Below are 19,944 nucleotides of genomic sequence, written 5' to 3' on the forward strand. Positions count from 1 at the left end.
GAACTAGCTCTTGTAGACCAGGCTGGCCTCGAACTCACAGAGATCTGCCTGCCTCTGCCTCCCGAGTGCTGGGATTAAAGGCGTGCGCCACCATCGCCTGGCTCCCCTCCAATATTCTTGACCAGGAACATGTGTCTGTAATGCTATTAGCCAGAGTCAAAGGCCCAGCAGTGACCAAAGATGAGGGCTTTTATCTGTCTGGATGGGAATTTCAGCAAGCCAAGACAACGTATCAATGGTGCAACTTATCAATGCCCCCAAAGACATTGAAAAAGGTGGAAGGACTAGATGAAGAACATCAGATACATGTAGGGCCCTTGATGAACTTAAAAATAACCAAGTTTGGGGCACAGGGAAGGTGGCAATGGTAGACACATCATGGAAGAGCCCTGAGCTGGTTGGTTTTGATTTGAAGAGCAATTCTGTCCTATAAAGTGCCACATTGCTCAGTTATATTTCCCTCAAAATGATACGTTTGGAAGCAATCCAAACAAACCAGTAATCACCATATTCCAAAGAGAAAGCAAATTGTGTGGGCGGGTTATCAGAACTAGCGCTGTGACAGACAGCTTCATTGCTTATTGTTCTATACATGCCAATGAAGAATTGATCTCATACCTTTCTCTTCTGTTCTGTTTGGAAGTGTCTCTGGTCTTTCAGGGGGTATCTTTTTAATTTCGTGTTTTCTCTCTGTGGTACCTAGAAGGGAAAAGCTAATTGCAATCAGAAAATGTTTTCTCTATGTAGTTGACATAATTACATTTAAATATTTATCAAGTACAGCATAGGCAATAGATTTTTGTCCCTGAGATGGTTGCTTGTAATATACAGATATTAGTTGCTCAGAAACATAGCAGAACTCATTTCCAACTTATGTCATGAAACTGGCTTGCATAGCCACATGTGGTGGTATGTGCCTATAAACCTGGCACTCTGGAGGCAAGATAACTACAAGTTGAAGGCCAACTACAGATATATAGTAAGACTGTCTTAAAAAAATTTGCAAGTCAGGCATTGTGGGGCATGCTTTCAGTTCTAGCACTTGGGAGGCAGAGGCAGGCATCTCTCTTATACGTTGGACACTAGTCTGGGGTACAAAGCGAGTTCCAAGACAGCTAGAACTGTTACACAGAGAAACCATGTCTCAAAAAAAACCCAAATAAATAAATAAATAAAGTTTGCATAACTGTAAGTATTTCATTAATAAAACATCATTAATCTTTTCTAAATATCTACACTTTGTTTCCTTGAACATTAAAAGTCAAAAGATATAATGGAGTAGACATGCAGAATGTGTAGAAATAATTTACTCATTAAAACCCATAAATAGGAAATCATAACAAGAACAGGTTTCACAAGGATCTGGACTGCATCTTGTAACAGACTAAAAATATGGCCTAGAATTGTTTGATAGACCTTGCAACATAAGGTGAAGTCTATATTCCCTTAGCCAGAATGGGGGCAGCCTTGTGGATGCTTTGAGCAATAGTTGAACTAATTCCATGCTATTTCCAAGACTAAGTTATATGAGGCCATCTAGCTTACATTTTATTGGTTGGAATAGCGGACATCCATGTATATAGAGGTCAACTACCCTGGAGAAGACATGCATACGCCCTCTGGCCTGCAGCCCCAGCCAAGCCCGGTCTCCCGAGCAACACGTGTGTGCGAAGCAGCCATCTTTCAGGTGGATATTCCAGCCTCTACTAGTTCAGTTTTCCCAGCCACTGTCTCAGGCCGGATGGAATAGAAACTAACCATTTTGGTCATGCTCTGTTCACATTCTTCGCCCACAGAATCTATGGCTCTATAAAGATTTGCTATTTTATGCCACTAAATTTGGAGTGGTTTGTCACAGAGCAATAGTATCTAGAACATAATTTTGAGGAACATGCAGCTGTGTTACAGTGGTTTTCCCTGAATTCTTTCTCTCTGTGTGAATTCTTCAAGTATTACATGTTTCCCAATATACCACTTTACATTTCTTCTTTACTCTTGCGGCCTGCCACTATTCCCTCACTGAGGTCCTCATCAGTGCTGCTGCCTTCAGGCATATAAGAGCACCGGGAGCTAGTTAAAGCACAAAACCAACCAAAGTACTCTTGTGACAGACTTGCAAGAGTACCTGATACTCTGCCTGGCTGGCCCAATGGATGGGTCTTAGGTATTGAAATCAGAATTATGAGGCCTCAAGGGGGTTAAAAAATTAACATTGCATTGAACATATACTCCATGTGACTCCCTGTAATGTCTTACTATACATTAAACACTGTTTCGGATCTATGCCATTTACATAATTGGGCTCTTTTGGAAAAAAAGAAAGGTGATGATGATGGAAATATGAATGTCTATGTATTTCTGCATTACAAAGCGATTATCAAGCTACTTCCGCAGAAGAGAGAAGGAAGATGAAATGTTACCTGGCAGAAATTCACCACCAATGCTGATAAAATTCTTTCAAAAAGAATTTCTCTACCATGCTACCATACAGTCTCATTTCTAATGACGATTCTACTATCTCCAAGAATCTGGTCCTATTTTCTCTATTCTAGGCTGCCCAAGCCTCAAACTGCTCAGTTCAATGCCTTGGGCTCCACTTGATCACTAAGGCCTCGAGGAAAAAGGACCTTCAGGGCAAAATATGCAACCGGTCTGTTTTAAACTTAGCACAACCAAATATTTATGTAGTCAGAACCACTAGGGGGCAAAATGAAACTGTTCAATGTCGGGGGGGGGGAATGGGGTGGAATGAGAGATACAATTAACACCCAATTCTAGGGGTCAATATCTGTAATTCTCAATTAGATAAAAATAAATTGGAAAGAAGTTTAGCCTTAAATCGATTTTTCCCTCCAAATTGGTGGTACCCTCAACAAATACTTTTTTATTTTTTTAAACTTTTTTCCATTTATTTATTTATTAAAGATTTCTGTCTCTTCCCCGCCACCGCCTCCCATTTCCCTCCCCCTTCCCCAATCAAGTTCCCCTCCCTTGTCACCCCATAGAGCAATCAGGGTTCCCTGCCCTGTAGGAAGTCCAAGGACCTCCCACCTCCTTCCAGGTCTAGCAAGGTGAACATCCAAACTGCCTAGGCTCCCACAAAGCCAGTACGTGCAGTAGGATCAAAAACCTATTGCCATTGTTCTTGAGTAACAAATACTTTTTTAGAAAAATCACTTTTTAGTTGGAAGTCAGCCTGAATGAACTTCATGTGAGTTTCAGGTCACCCAGGGCTAGGGTGAGAGGCCCTTTCTTTACAAAACAAAACACTTCTTAATAAATGTATGAAAATATAAAATCTAGCAATTTACATCTATTCATATATTATATGCTATAAGATATATCATAATTGCAGGCTTTTTAAAAAATTAAAAACAGCCTTAATTTTGTTTTAGTTGTTTCTTGCTAAAATTAATATGGTCATACACACATATATGAGCTTGTATTCATTGCCTAATATAATGGGCTTCCTTGTGACACTTTCATACATGCATGCCATGTATTTTGATTGTATTTATATCTCCCCTTGTCCCTTTCTGTCTTCAGTTTGTTTTAAAACTACTTAAAGAGTCATCCACAAAGGAATTTCTCCCCACAATTAACTGTGACTGTTATAAAGAAGAGTTCCAGCGGGAAGCATGAATCATCTTTATGTATGAGAAGCCACTGTGCAGTGAGTTATTGAATGTTTAATGACATCACTTCTTCCTATATGATTCAACATTAATATCTAAGCTACGTAGAATGAGTAAACTGGAATTTTTTTTTCAAGACTAGAAAAGAATTGAGAGGGAAAATATCTATGGCTAGAAAAACAGCTTCTTGTTGGGGGAAGTGAAGTAAGTACAAATTTTGGCTAACCACATAGGACAGACAGTAAAAACCCAGCAACTGTACGTCTACAATGATGCGATTCCACGGGAAGCAATCTTCCCTATGCTGACCCTCATTAAGGACAATAACCAGCTCTTTGCTCCTCAAAAACAGATCGTTGAAAACAGACGCAGTTCATTTTAAAGTAATTTCTGGCCATTCTTGGGAACCCCCCATTTCTGCAATGGAGCAGAGACACGTTTAGTGATGCGGATTCTTTTGTTTGTTCGTGTCTAGGAAAAACAGCAACTCATTTGAAACCTGCCTGCTGAGACCAAATCACATCCCCCAGGCTAGCAGTCTGTGGGTCCAAGAATCTTGAACTTGTAACAAAGAAAATTTGAATTTATGTAAAAGAAAGATGAACATTTTGCGTGAGGAACCTGAAAGGTACATTACCTGCTCCTTGTTTGATGACAGGAGCGGACGGAGGTGGTGGCTTCTTGGGTCTCTGAAAAAAATCAATCAAAATTATACATGAGATTGTTGGCAAGCTGTAGTATCCCAGACGGACCACAGACAGTGGTTTTTTATGTGCAGTGTGGACAATTTAGAGAACCTCTCCAAAAACTTGAGCATGTCTCTCTGGGGACACGAGCTTTTGTTTGGCACCTCTAAATAGTCACTAAAGTAAATTCAGTCGGCAAAACACAACTCAGACCAACAAATGAAATGCCATTTCCCCCTTCCTAAATTTCCATCAGCCATCTGGAAAACCTCAGCTCAGCAAAAATGACCTGAAACCAGCAAGCACAATGGTGTCCCTGCACTGAAACCACATTTGCAATTAAGATTTAATCAGCTGAATAACTGAGTAGGTCAGTAAGAGTCGCCATGAAGACTCAAGATCAGACTTGGTAGAATGTGTGGGCCCGTCAACTAAATGCAAACCAAGAGTACACTAAAGCCTGGCAAGTTCTCCATTTTCTGCCTCTTTCTATGCTGAGGCTAGACAGGTCTTTATGAGATCCCCCACATAGCAGTTATGCCCTACATGTGATAAACTGGAATGGGTATGGGGCTTTTTGAATTAGCCCACTATTTCTGTTACCCACTGTTACTCTGTAGGTGATGGAAGCAGCCGTGCAATCAACAGCATTCATCCCTGAACTGGTGTTTGTGGACTTTTCCTTGCCACCCAAGATTGACTGTAGGAGGGAGATAGGCAAAGATGGACTTATCAAACATTTCAGGGGTTGGAGAACACAGCCAGCACCATCTTGTGCAGTGATGTTGAGGGCAAGGGGAGAAGCATCCAGTAGCACAGCACTGAGGAAGGACTGGAGAAGGTTGTGCATCACATCGGTGTTGACAGTCCTCACCCTCTCAGGTACCACACATTTGTGGTTCTAAGAAAACTGCACAGAGTATCTTCTGGTTTCCGAAAGTGGACTGGTGTGACATTACCACAGGGATCACGAAAAGCAGATGCTCAGCTTCCCCTCTGACTTACCTTTCTCTGACATAGCAATGGAATATAGGAAGAATTTGTTTGAAAGAAAATCCAGAGAATACTGGACACACAAGGAACTTGGGGGTGGGGGTGGGGACATCATAGCATGCAGACTCTGGATTCAATAGCTTTTCAGCCCATTTCTTCATTACCTGCCAATTCCAATAAATTACCCTGAGTAAAAGCTATAGCAGGGTAAGCAGGGTAAGAGAAAGGTTCTGAAATCTGCAGTACAAATGTCTATTATTAGCCAAGGACAATGACAAGCAACCTCACATAGCTCTTCTTTCCCATCAGTAAATGGCCATTAATATTCTCTTCTTCTTGGGAGGAGGTGGTTTTGCAAGAAGAGGTAGTAATCTTTGACTTGGGTAACTCATGTAGCAATTCTAGCAGGAAGTGATATCAATATGCCCATGCCGCTGTTGAAATAATTGAGAGAAAGTCATTTCCCAAGGTCACCAAGCAATTTAATGGGGTAGAGGGGACTGGGAGTCAAACCCAGGACTGTTTGATCCACAGCGTGCTCTGAACTACTGTGAAGGCCCAGTGCTGGAGAGCAGCCACGAGGCAGAGTGAGCATCAGGCAGGCATCAGAACGCACACACGGAACTCATCAAAGTGCAGGCAACTGTACGGCGGGCAGATGGGAGGAGGAAATGGTTATCAGATTGCAGCTACAGTATGAGCTCAGCTAGGCTGTGATGCAGAAAAGCAGAAAGACTGGAAAGAGGTATGGCTACAATAGTGACCTTTGACTAGCAGGATCATGTGTGTGCATGCCCATGTGTGTTTCCTCCTTGATGTTTCCCTGCACCGTATGTGTAAGAACAGACACATCAACTTTGCTGTGAAAAACCAAGCTGCTCTCAGGGCCTCCTTCCCTCCCGGACATGCCCTGCATGGAGTGGGTGTGTTTGTGGCTCAGGGTCTCCCAATATTCTTTGCTCTTTGTCAGCTTTTTCCAGCGCTCTATTTACTCTCTCCTTTTCCTTCCTTCTCTGGCGTGGTATAAAGTAGACTGGGAACAGATGTGTGTTTATCTAATGAAGTTACTGCTGAAAGCTTGCCATTTAACCTCCTTTACCCCAGGATTAGGGTTACTGCTTATTCATGAAACCGCCAGCACCCTATGGCCCAATTCTTCCCAGCCAAGTCCCAACAATGCCTCCTCCAGGACGTCTTTCTCGCGCCTTGCTGCTTTGAAATATTCTTTTATTTTTATTTTTTTTTAAAAAAAAAAACCCATGAGCTTGCACACACGTCACAGCACGCGTGTAAAGATCAGAGGACAGCTCGTGAGAGTTGGTTCTCTCCTACTGTGTGTGGGGTCCTGGGGGTCAAACTCAGGTTGTCAGGCTTGGTGGCAAGCACCTTTACCAGCTGGGCCATCTCTCTGGTCCTACTTTAAAATATCCTATAAACAACCACACATAAGCCTCCCTAGTAGAAGCTGTTATTCCGGAGACCGTACCTCAAACTATGTGGGGGCGGGGGAGACAACTATAAATGCTCAGACTTTCTGATTACTGGGCAATGTGAAAGACAGAACAAGACAAAAACGTTAATGTTGTCTAACATTTGGCATGTAGGAGATACATGAATTGCGAAGAATAAAAGGAGAGGAGAAAGGCGGAGAGAGGGGAAATGCTGCGGAAACAGACTGTGTGAAAAGTGGTCCCAGCAAGTCTGCCTGTGAGTGGGACAATGGGAGGAGACAGAAGGATGCACTTATGCAGTCGTGGCCACTGAAGAGGCAATTAGGACCCACTTTTAAAAGGAAGGGATAGTTTGTGAGCTATGAGCTCTCTGTCCTGTAGGCGGCACATTGGAGAGTCACTGGCCAGCAGAGGGAGTTTAGATCCCCACCCCTTTGGACTGACCACTTTCTATGGTTTTGCTACGTTTAACAGATTATAATTACACCATTCTCCCTTCCCTTTCCTCCCTCCAAGCCCTCCCATAGACTCCTCCTTGCTCTCTTTCAAGACCCATATAGCTCCAGATCGCCTTCCCAAAGCTGAAGTACATGGGCCTACGTTTAAATTTTCATACAGCAAAAATGGTGATGAGAACCAAAAAGACAGAGCAGCAAATCTCTAGCAAACGTGATGCTACTCAAAGAAACGGAGATGAACAGACACAGAGTGGCTTTGTTAAAAATAACCTGAGGCTAGACCCTGAGGGTTGGTTACATATAAGGAAATGCCTTAGCCTGTCTGATGTTACCGTAATAAAACACCTGAGTCTGAGTAATTTATAAGGGAAACAGCTTTATGTGGGGGTCTTCATTTTGGAAGTCCAAGAATATGGTATTAGCTTCTGATTGGCTTATAATGAGGGTTTTGCAATACTTCAGCTCCTGGCAGAAGGTGGAAAGGGTAGCCAGTACAGGCAGAAGCAGCACATGCGCAAGAGAAACCAAAGTGTGGTGCCAGGATTGCAACCTACTTTCATAAAAACTAATTCAGTCTCAAGAGAATTAACCAGGTCTCTTTAAGGACATATTGGAATTATATATTGGTGAAGGTGATAACTCCATGACCCATCTCTTTTTTGCTTTATTCTGGGTAGTGGAAATTGAACTTAGCACTTTATACATGCTAAGTAAGCACTCTACCACTGAGCAACCTTCCCAGTCCCTAAGTCCTCCTTAAAGATCCCAGCCCTCTCAACACTGCTACACAGTCTACCAAGCTCCAAAATGAGTCTGGAGAGGGCTAAGTCCTATTTGAATCCAAATGAAGTGGCAAGGCTTGGTTAGGGGACTAGATAAACAAATCTTAGCTTGATTTTTTTAAGCAAATTTGGACCTTGGAAAATCCTTCCATGCATCAAGCTAAGCTCAGAGACTGGAGGGGACACGAATGGACCTTTTCAGACCAGGGTGCCCATCATAGTTCTAGAGGAATACGGGAGGCTCTGCCCTGCCATCACTATCACATCTGGAGGACTCATCATTACACTTTGACAGCGCGGAGCTGGAGCAATGATCTGAGTGATGATAATGCTTGTACTTACTCATCTGCACCTTCCAGAGTCCAAACAACTTCCTGCCCTGTCACCTGCACAGGAGAGCCCAGGGCACCCTTGCGTAACCTGCTCTTGAGAGAGACTCTTGGTTTCCTACCTCAGTCTCTAGCCTCACTGTCTGCGTCTGTAGTGTGACTGCATCAATCCAAGTGGATGGCCAACTAGGTGGTCATCTAGGCTCCGGCATAGACTTTCCTCCCAATAGGCTGTCTCAGCTTCATTCCATCCCGCCCACCCTGCAAGTAACAGTTTAATTATATGCTCAGATCCCATGTTCAGTGGAAGGACCTGGGCATCCCTCTGTCTGGGAAGTGGAATGTGACAGAAGCCCAGTTGCATGCATCTCTCCCTCTAGTCTTCCTTTTCTTTTATACTAGTACAAGACGGATCAGTCAACAGGAAAGGATGGGCAGAAGGAAAAGCAGGCACATTTGACACCATAAGACCAAAGGGCAAAGAGATTCTTTTTACCACTTTTATACTGTATATACTATAGTCCCAATGAAGGAGAAGCTTGGGATGTCAGCTCAAAGAAATTCCAACTGGGCAATGGAAGATCATCCCTACAGATGAGGATATGACAAATGAGATGTTCACTGGGAGAGCACAGGCTGTAAATACTGCCAGGAAAGGAAGAGGTGACACCATCTGGGTGGTCTGGGGAAAACCCATTGAGGCTATACCAAGAGGCCAAACTTGGGTGGCATAAATGGCTTGATAAGCCCAATTCTTATGTATGAGACCACCCAGAAAAACTAAATATTCAAGACAGATATGTTGTGAGTAGCTTATCTTCCCCAAATTGCTTATTTGGAGGCATATATTTATTTCTTTTGTAATTTACTGGCCACATTTAGAACTTAGAAAAAATTATAGGAGATATCTGAGGGCTAATGGACATGCCTAGGGATGAAAAAGTACTGGGTAAGAACAAATTTATAAACGGGGATGACTAAGAACCTGGAAAAGAGAAAGTAGTCAGAATTGTTGCTGCAGAACTCATCTGTGGCAGATGAAGCATCACGGGAACTCCTTTTGGATAAAAGTTTGAATCTGCAAAATTGCCTGATCTAGAACAAATCTGTGAGGCTCAATAGGCACAGCACTCTACCCGAGCTAGCGGTAAATCAAGCGATCAGACGGCAGTGGGCCTGGAGAGAGGTGTGAAGAGGAAGGACCTCTCCACGGTCAGCAGATATTTGAAAAAATCTATTCATTCATTCATGTTCTCTGTCACCCGTGTGTGAGTGCATGCGCACACACGTGTACACTCCCATAGAGGTCAGAAGAGGGCACTGGGTGCCTGCTGCCACCATTATCCGCCTATTCCTTTGAGGTGGAGTTTCTTGTTTCCTTGGATAGGTTAGAAGTCAGCAAACTCTGGAGACCTCTTGACTCTGTCAAACTCTGAGTTGGAGTTAGGCATGTGAAGGATGCCTACCTTGTTTTTTGTTGTTGTTGTTGTTGCTGTTGTTTTGTTTTTGGAGACGGAGACAGGGTTTTACGTATCCTAGACTTGAGTTCAAGGTCAATATATAGCCATAGATGAACTTCTGTTCCTCCTGCCTCTACCTACTAAGTGCTGGGATTGCAGGTGTGGTGGTTTGAATGGTATTGGCCCCATAAGCTAATTAGAAGTGGCACTATTAGGAGGTATGGCTTCGATGAAGTAGGTATGGCCTTGTTGGAGGAAGTGTGTCACTGTGGGGGCGGGATTTGAGGTTTCCTATGCTTGAGATACCACCCAGTGTTCCAGTCAACTTCCTGTTGGCCAGCACCATGTCTGCCTGCATGCCACCATGCCCCCTGTCATGATGATACTGGAATGAACCTCTGAATTGTAAGCCTCCACCTCCAACACTTTCCCCAATTAAATGTTGCCTCTTCACAGCAATAGAAACCCTAGCTGAACACAGAGGTGTGCAGCACCACACCCTGACTATGCAGTGTCAGGGATCAAATCTAGGACTCTCGGTTCTTGGCAAGCACTCTGCCAATTAACTGCAATCCCGGGCACTGGTGAGTGGCGAATATGACAAAAAAAAGAGCTACCAAAGCCAACAGGACAATACTCTTGCAATGATTGTCTGGGTTTAGCTGAACTCAGCATATGGCTCCCTTGGCAAGCTTTCTCCTTCCATGTGTGGAGAGGGCCTCAAGCCATACCTGCCAGGCTTTTTCTAACAAGAGCTAACTCTTCTCACATGGGCTCCTTGCCTTCCCAGATAAATTGGGAAGATAAATCTGGAGATTTTATGTAACCTAGGCCCTAAGTACTTAGACCCACAGGGTTGGGGGCAAATGCCCGGGGTAGGCAGACCCTTATCTTCAAAAATGGCTAACATCTCTCAGTTCCTTTTGCAATTAGTAAGCTGGCAGCCTGCTGCATGCGTAAGTCTGGAAGTAGGAAAAGTGAGCCCGAATCACAGTGGCAGAGACAGACATCTTCAGGGCAGTTTTCTGAGGCCTTGTGACTGAGAGGCGAGTGTTCCCCCTAAGAACACTGTGGTGTTCCTCTAAGACCCCAAGGGGAGTCTTAGAGGTATCTGATTTGGTACAATGGCACCAACTTCAAAGAGCCGATTCAGCAGACATGCACTGGGGTGTCATGTAGCTTCTGGTGATCTGCCTGCTCCTCTTAGGAGGTTCACAGCCTGGGACGTTCCTGAATCACTACCATTCGAAAGCATTATCTTTCCAAAGACTTATTCTAATGGTTACCTCTTTCTAATGGCATCAAGACACTGTTCCTGCTATTCTCAACACCAGCCCTTTTTCCCTGTTACACTTGGCCAAAAATGGCAGCACATGCGCCTTGCTTTAGTAGAGCTCTCCAAATATTTCATCTTTCCATTCTGATGTGCAATTGTACTGTCAAGGCTCAAAATAAGCAGTGACTGAATCTAGGCTCTCTCATAAATAGCTTACATAATTGCTTTAATATATGCACCACAAGATCAATGAGAACTCGCCCCTGGAAAACCTTGAGGAAAAGCCACAGAGCATTTGTCATACTGGAGAGAGAATCCACTGAGTCGTCTCAGGAAGGAAGTCCACCAGGAATTGCAAAAGGTCTGATGGTGACTCTCCTGAGTCCATTTCCTGGCAGAAAATATGCCAGTCTCACCAGCATGCTCTGGTGATGCCTGCTGAGTCAAGAAGCCTGCTGTGGAAGAAATGCCATTTGCTTCTGTCTATTATGATCATTGCAGACTGCCCTCTTTTCTGGGTGAATGACTGCAACCCCGATCACTGGCAAGACAAGATGACATCTGCCGAGACTGGTAGCAGAATGTTTCAGACGCCATCGCCCACACAGTGTCTTCATGTTAATGATTCTGATCATTGTCATACTGTCACCTCGGCATATGGCAGCTCCTGGCTCCACCACATTGTCACCGACTCACCAAAATTCTAGGTACAGCGATAAAGCCTGGCATAGCAATAGATTCAAAGCAATAAAGGCCAGCAGGATGAAAGGGGAAGCTCTAATGGAAACTTCAAAAACATAAATTAGACAAGCACTTCTCAGCTAGGCATGACTATATTTGATAGGTATGACCATTGTTTCCCTAAAATTGAGTTTTCTACTTCATAAGGATGAAGTTTCAAAAAGAAATGATGGCTGCCTGTCTGGGGTTGCAGAGATGCCCATGGGGCTCCACAAAATATTCATGTCCCAACAAATAAGCCACACCATGTCCCCACGGTACTAACAACTTCACTTTCCTGAGGAAGTACTTCTCTTGATGCCTTATATAACAAAGAGCTTCTAAAACAGTACACTCTTGCATGAGTGAATTCATGGCCACAGCAAAATAAGACCAGGAATTTAAAGGCAGAGGGCCACAACGGAGGTAACTGTGGGGTTTGCCTATTCATTTGAAAAATGGTCTAGTGTTTACCCCAGACTTCGAAATCATGCCCCCGTCACCATAAAAATGACAACTATATGAAGGAAGGCATATGTTGATTAGGTAGATTTAGTCTTTCCATGATGTAAATACACAGTAACCTCTTGGAATCTGTGATTGATTTGTGACATGATCCCCTATGGACATCAAAACTCACTGATACTATGATCAAATCCTTTATATGATGGTATACGGCTTGCACACAACCTGAGTCTTTCCTCCCGTTTGCACAAAATCACCTTTAGATTACTTATAAGCAGCTGCCACTGTATTGTCAGGGAATAATTTTTAAGTATCTGTGTGTTCAACACAGACACATTTTTACAAAACCATTTTCAGTCCATGGTTGTTTCAGCCGTGGATGCGAAGTCTGTGGCAACTTCCAAAAATCATGTTTCATGGCAATTACCTGCAATTTGATCTTCCAGTTTTCTTTTTCCAAGTAAATCATACTGTCTTAATCAGAACCATAATAAAACAACACCTAGCAGAAAGGCCAAAGGAGGAGAATCACAACCAAAGATTTTCCAGACTCACAAAGACCAGTCCAGAAGTATGCCTCAAGCCATGTGGATGGCCCTTTTCCTACTCTCTCAGGCCCAGCATACTGAGGATCCTTCAGAAAGCCTTGAATGCCAGCCTTTCTGCTCAGCTCTGAGTCAACAAGGGCAGAAACTGTGTACTTTATTTATCTACCATGACCAGCCCTGGAAAAAGTTCTCCAAAATACTAAGGGAATGACTAAAAAATCAAACATAGTTGTCAGGCAACAGATCCAGGAAAAAAATATGAGAAATAATATGAAGACTGTGTAAATTCATGGCCACAGCAAAGTAAGACCAGGAATTTAAAGGCAGAGGACCACAACATGAAGATTGTGTCATTCTTTGCTTGGTTATTTCTATAAATGTATTTTACATATCACTGGGTATCTTTTAGATGGCTATTCAACAAAATTCTTAGCCTCATTTGGATTCCTTGGGAAATTAATCAAGATATCAACATAATGGGTTGATTTGGTCAGCTGAAGCAAAATGAACCAGAGTTTAGCATTACTTCATACTTGTGGCTAGTTTTCCCCCACCCTTGCAGATAGTAATTGTAACAGCTAGAATGGTTAATATATACAGGACAATTTACCCACTACTAGACACACTTTGAGGCATCTCCCAACATTATGCCATTAGATCATAAAATGAGTTTTCAGTTCAAGGCCATACTTTTTTATATGTTTTGTTTTTGTTTTTGAGACAGGGTTTCTCTGTGTTACAGTCCTGGCTATCCTGGAACTTGCTTTGTAGACCAGGCTGGCCTCGAACTCACTAAGATCTGCCTGTCTCTGCCTCCCAAGTACTGGGATTAAAGGCATGAGCCACCATTGCCCAGCCCAAGGCCATACTTTTAATATATTTTAATAGCTTACAATCTTGGAATGTTTATGTTGAGAATGTGTTATGTTCTATACCTGTTATTCTCTCTAGGTATTAGAACCAGAGCTCTGGAGAATTTAAATTCTGCTTCCTCCGGATTTTTGGAACCTTGATGCTCAAAGTGTCAACATCACCTGGGAGTTTGTTAGAGATGCTGGCTTTTAAAACAAATATACATATTCTTCTAAACAGCATATGTACCATTAAATGGTACTTTGACAATCTACTAACACTGTAGCTATCCTTCCTGTATATTAGCTCTGGCGATATAACAAAGTCACTGTGATGGTTAAAAATTGTCAATTTGACAAGATCTAGAATCATTTAGGAGACAAAATTCTAGGCATGTCTATTAGGGAGTTTCCCCCTCTGGTTCCTGACTCGCTATAATTTGACTAGCTGCTCCAGTCTTTCGTTGCCATCATTTTCCACTATGATGGCCTGTAATCTTGAGCTGTGAGCCAAAACAAACCCTTCCTTTCAGAAGATGCATTTGTCAGATCCTTCACTACAACAACTAGAAAAGTAAATAATACAGCCAGGCTTAGCCTGATCCAAGAGCAGAACCCTCCCTGGGCCCAAAGAGGCCCCATGCCAGAAAAGGTTGGCAGAAGTCAGACAAATGCCTCAGGAAAGGGCTGCGAGGTAAAGAACAGGACGAATAAATGAGATCAAACAGCCGAACCTTTATACTGTAAAGAACTTCCAGTTTTGACCATTTGTGTTACATCTTTAGCAGAGAAACAATACACAAGGAGTGAGGCAAACAGAATGGGTCATATGAACAGCATCATCATCAAACCAGTCCCCACAGAGAAAGACAACCTGGATGAGGCGTTTATAAATACACACTTAAGTATATGTGTACACATACGCAAATATAGTAGAAATTAGCAGGCTGTGTCTTCCATTCTTAGTCTCGAAATGTGATTTCCAGCAGCTTTCAATACTGGCTACTTCTGCACCCCCAAGGACTGTGCTATGCAAAACATGAGGTGTGTACTTACCATATAGAGTTCCCAGGGTTCTGACAGTTTCCCCGGGAATTCCAATGTGCAGGTACTGTATTAAGTGCTCTATATACATTAAACCCTAGATAATTTTTACCAGCTGGTAAACAGAGTGAATAATGGGTTTGTCCTATAGCAACGATGGGCTCAGAAGCCAAGCCCATTCATTAAACATTCCAATGTCAGTACTCTTTTGTTTTATACCAAAAGATCTCTACCTCCCAAGTCTCATCACGGAAGCCACAATCCTGACAGAACAGGAGACACTGAGATCAAAGCCAGGGAGACTTACATTCCCTTCCTTGTCAAAGTCCGCTGGAAGTAACTTCACGAAGTTATCAGGGAACACTCCTCGTCTGCCATTGAGCTCTCCTTCCCACCAGCCTACATCAATGCAGTCCTAGAAACAGCAGAACGGAAAGTAAGAAATGGGGGCAGACAGGTGTGGCATCGTGATGCGAGACAATAGAAGCTCTTTCCTTTTTGTCCCTTTGTGGTGCTGGGGATGGAACTCACAGACCTATATGTACTAGTCAAATGCTCTACCTTTTCAGCTACATGCCCAGCCCAAGTAACCCATTCTTTCAGGGGGCTAGCAATGTGACAATTTACTAATTTAGCATGGAGTTCAAAGTCAGAAGGAATAATAGATGATACCCACAAGGATTCAAAACCCAGTTGGGATTTTAGATGCCCAGTGTGGTTGTTTGAAAGAAAATGGTCCCCAAAGGGAGTGACACTTTAGGAGGTGTGGTCATGTTGGAGTAAGTGTGGCCTTGTTGGAAGGAGTGCATCACTGTGGAGATGGGCTTTGAGGTCTCATATATGCTCAAGCCACACCCAGTGTCTCAGACCACTTCCTGCTGCCTGCAGGTCAAGATGTAAGAACTCTTAGCTAATATTTCAGCATCATGTCTTCCTGCATGTCACATGCTGACCTCTGAAACAATAAACCATCCCTAGCTAAATGTTTTCCCTTGTAATAGTTTTGGTGGTCATGGTGTCTCTGCACAACAATAGACACCTTAACTAAGACACTAACAATCTAACTTTTTTGTTTGTTTTAGCTTCGTTTTGTTTGTTTGGTTTTTTTTTGTTTTTTGTTTTTTTTTTTTTTTTTGAGATTGGATCTCATGTATCAGACTGGCCTTGAACTATTGATCCTCCTCCTCCAACTCATGAGTGTCAAAATTTCAGGTGTGTATAAGTCACCATGTCCAGTTTAAAGTCGCCTTCTTATTTCCTTAAAAATTAGAGGATATGTATTTTTTATTTTAATTTTTCTGAAACAACAGTATTTTGTTAGTTGCAAAGGTGGCTTAGAAAATAACACATGCACAAATATCCTCTTAAATACAGTTTAAAAGGGTTTGTGACAGCCATCCAAGATAAAGAAAAAACTCACATTTAACTTGAGCCCATTAACACACCGGTCTCCTTTATCTTCTTCTTATTTTTTTGGTTTTTCGAGACAGGGTTTCTCTGTGGTTTTGGAGCCTGTCCTGGAACTAGCTCTTGTAGACCAGGCTGACCTCGAACTCACAGAGATCCGCCTGCCTCTGCCTCCCGAGTGCTGGGATTAAAGGTGTGTGCCACCACCACCCAGCTCCTTTATCTTCTTTTGATACCAACAGGGCACAGTTGTCTCCAGGACCTAGTCACCATAACCTAGTCATTCATTTAGATCTCTTTGAGTAAATTCTATTCCATCCACCCATCGAAGCTTCTTGAACAGCGATTTTGTGGCTGTGCAGAGGGCATTGAGCAAGACTTGCAAGAGCTGTACCGTTTCCAGGCTTCCACATTGAGATCCTTGGGCCTCAGAACCACTCATAGCCTGTCCCCTTTTCAAATCATTGGACGTAAACTCCTCTACGCCCTCAGAGTCCAGCACCACTTCTATGATCTAAACCAAGACTCAGCCTATGGCAAAGCTCCTCTATTCCAGAACATGTACAATATAAACATCATTGTCAAGAGAGTGTGACACCCTTGAGTTAAAATAAAAGTACAAATATCTAGCTGAAACCCAAGTGAGGGAGCATTTTCTAGAAAGCGCTCACAACCCAGAAGTTATAAACAAAGTAAGATGGTCAAGAGAGTGGATCATGCTCTGGGGGCTGGGAAGAGATCCCATCATCCTCTACAACAGGGACAGAGATGAGGACAGGAGGGTTCAAGCACCAGATATAGAGCCAGAGGGCCACGGATTTGTGGTTCGTTGGTGCCTTGCTAGCTCAGACGTTCCAGCAAGGTGAGCTACACATCATATTGTTTTCGCCTGTATGCCCCTCGGCCCTTAGCACAATCCCCTCTATGATAGATATGCACATTGATAAAGACTCTAAGATCTGTAATCTCTTGAAGTCCAACATTTAGATTACGCAGACAATAGGGCCTAATCCCACTGCAGGGTTAGGCCCGTGGTATTGGTGACAAAGGGAAAACTTGCCCTTTACAAGAGAATGCAGATTTTGGAGATCAGTTTTTTGTTACAAACTGAAAAGTCTAGACCTAACCAACACCATAAAACACATATACCAGAAGCACCAAGCTCATATTTACCCAGAGAAAAACAGGGTTCAAAAGACTTGCAACAAGAGAGAATGCTGACCTTTCTGGACAATTAGAATAATTCCAGGTAAATAGTATGGTTATGTCCCTTGTTTACATCACCCTCTAAACAGTCTAGCATCAATCCCAAAGAAGGGATGGTAGTGGCATAACTTAATGGCTTCTGAGGTTGTTATAAATGTCATCAATGGCATTAGAAAAACTTAGAAAGCACAAGGGGGTGGGAATTGTTTACCATGAATTGATCTTTAGAAATTAAGTTTTTCAATCTAGAAGATTCTGCTTCCAGGGATATTCCTGGAACACCCCCCATCCTCTCTTTGTGCTTGTATCCTTTTTAGCTTCAAAACCCAACATGAAATATACTTTTAGGCAGGCAAGTATGATGAATGCCTTCTTTTCCCTAACATTCACCTGTGTTAATTCACACTTCACCATACTCAAATCAAGAAATAGATCTATCTGTAAGTGCAGAAGTCCTTTGAAGTTCTGTAGGTACTAAACATTAAACACGCAGTCTCATGGTACCTACTCCCTATGTCAATGGTTCTCAACTTTCTTAATGCTGCAACCCTTTTAATATAGTTCCTCATGTGACACCCAACCATAAAATTATTTTCACTCCTACATCATAACTATAATTTTGCTACTGCTATGAACCATAATGTAAACATCTGTGTTTTCTGATGGTCTTAGGAATGTTCAACACCCAAGGGCATCATAACCCACAGGTCGAGAACTGATGCCCTAGGAGTTTAGAGATGGATGTAGAAGACAGACAAGGCGATATTCCATGGTGTCCTTTTTGAAAATAGTTCTTAGCCATATGGTCTGGTATGAAAAGAAGAAGGAATCATTATCGGCTTTTCAAATCATCTAAAATCTTCCTATGTGAGAAGGGTTTGCTTTCGGGAGGACTGGGCTTTCCTTCTCATCCATTTGCACTCATCTTGATACCAAATCATTTCCATCAAAGACATGCAAATATTGTTTTAGTGCTACACTTCTTTTAAACTTTATAAGTGGTGCAAAACCATTTTTCACCTTAGCTTTAATCAAACAATAATTTGATTTCTTGTAAGAATGATTTCAATACGCCAAGAGCCTGTTCAGCATCACTTGAGAACTCAAGCATCTTGACGTGGAGAAAACAGTGCATAACGCCCACATGTTTATCATGTCTCCTATCAGCAGTAACTGGCTTCAATCTAAACTCTGCTCCTTAAGGAAAACACTAGCACATAATTATCAAGTAATACAAAGCAAGAGCAGGAGAGTGCAAAGGGCAGGCACAGTGTGTCTATTGTTCTCATGAGTATAAGAATAAACACATGATCCATGGACTAAATAAACAGAGACACGGAAGAAAACTGCCTGGGTGGCTGGGAACTAGGAAGAGTCAAGCCAGGCGGCTACTGCAGAACAGAGACCAGGCACAGGGCTGGATTTGCAGGCAGACAACCAAAGCATTTTCCTCTAGCAATGAAACTAACTTATGAGAAACAAGGGGGGGGGGGAGATGGCCAAGTGCTAAATGCAAACAAGTCCTTTACACCAAAGCAGACAAAAGAATTAGGTTTTTGCTGGGCAGTGGTGGCACACACCTTTAATCTTGTCACTCTGGAGGCAGAGGCAGGCGGATCTCTGTGAGTTTAAGGACTGTACTTCCAGAAGTACAAAATAGTACTTATTTGAGGACCTAAAATGTACAGGATAGGAGAGTGGTTTGGGAATAAGAGAAAATCACCATGTTCTCATGGGATTCTCAAGCTCAGAACCTCATGGGAGAAGAAGATACAGTGAACCCAAACATCAAAGAGCCACTGTCCTAGAGGTTTTGGCTGGATTTAAAAATAACTAGAAGCAGCTGGGAAGTCTGAGAAAAGAAAGGCGTGAGAAGTGAGGCCATGAGAAGGTTAACGGCCAGATCACTGGGCGTGAAGAAAAGGGAGCGATAGAGCAGGGACCTGGGATCACAGCAGAGATCACCTAAGAACTGGAGCTGAGTGCACAGATCAGCTATCTGCTGCAGAACCCGAGGTCTGAGGCAAAGTGATACCTACTAGTGACAGGGATAGAATGGAGGGGTGGGTGGTCAATGACTTGTAAGTCCAGTACACCATCAGTGTGAAAGTGGATATGTCCTTAAAGAGAGAACCTAAAGAAGTTAGGACTATAAGGTAGTAAGTAGCTGACCATTGAGGAAAGAGGCAATGTGGCCAAAACACTGTAATTTATTTCCAAACATTTATACAATGGAGTATTACTCGGCTATTAAAAACATGACATCATGAAATTTGCAGGTAAATGGATGGAACAAGAAAAGATCATCCTTAGTGAGGTAACCCAGACCCAGAAAGACAAACAGTATGTACTCACTCATAAGTGGATATTAGCTGTTACATAAAGGATAATCATGATACAATCCACAGAAGCAGAGAGGTCACGTAACAAAGGAGGGTTTAAGGAAGGACACTTGTATCTCCCTGGGAAGGGGAAATAGAAGAGATTTTGCAGGTGAACTGGGAGTGGGTAGAGATGGGAACTGGAGGGATCAGGTGGGAGGGATATGGAGGGGGAGAGTACTGAGAGAGAAAACTGGCTTTGGGGGGTATCTTGGGAGTAGTGTGGAAAACTAGTGCAGTGAAAACTCCCTG

The 19,944-nt window shown here is 42.8% G+C and overlaps 1 protein-coding gene across 13 annotated transcripts in view; it reads right to left on the reverse strand.

Moving 5' to 3' along the window:
• Sh3kbp1 (SH3 domain containing kinase binding protein 1) overlaps positions 1-19,944 on the reverse strand; it is a 337,374-nt gene that overhangs the window by 54,110 nt on the left and 263,320 nt on the right. For 12 of the 13 annotated variants that reach the window (XM_026784804.1, XM_005358802.3, XM_026784809.1 and 9 more), the window contains 3 exons: positions 15,006-15,113; positions 4,273-4,324; positions 619-699 (listed from right to left, as the gene is read on the reverse strand). In XM_026784804.1, coding sequence (XP_026640605.1) covers positions 619-699; positions 4,273-4,324; positions 15,006-15,113 — 241 coding nt within the window. The remainder of the gene's footprint in view (positions 1-618; positions 700-4,272; positions 4,325-15,005; positions 15,114-19,944) is intronic. The other variant, XM_026784803.1, reaches the window with a different exon arrangement.

Source organism: Microtus ochrogaster, chromosome X, assembly GCF_000317375.1.
Source record: "Microtus ochrogaster isolate Prairie Vole_2 chromosome X, MicOch1.0, whole genome shotgun sequence".
NCBI lineage: Eukaryota > Metazoa > Chordata > Mammalia > Rodentia > Cricetidae > Microtus > Microtus ochrogaster.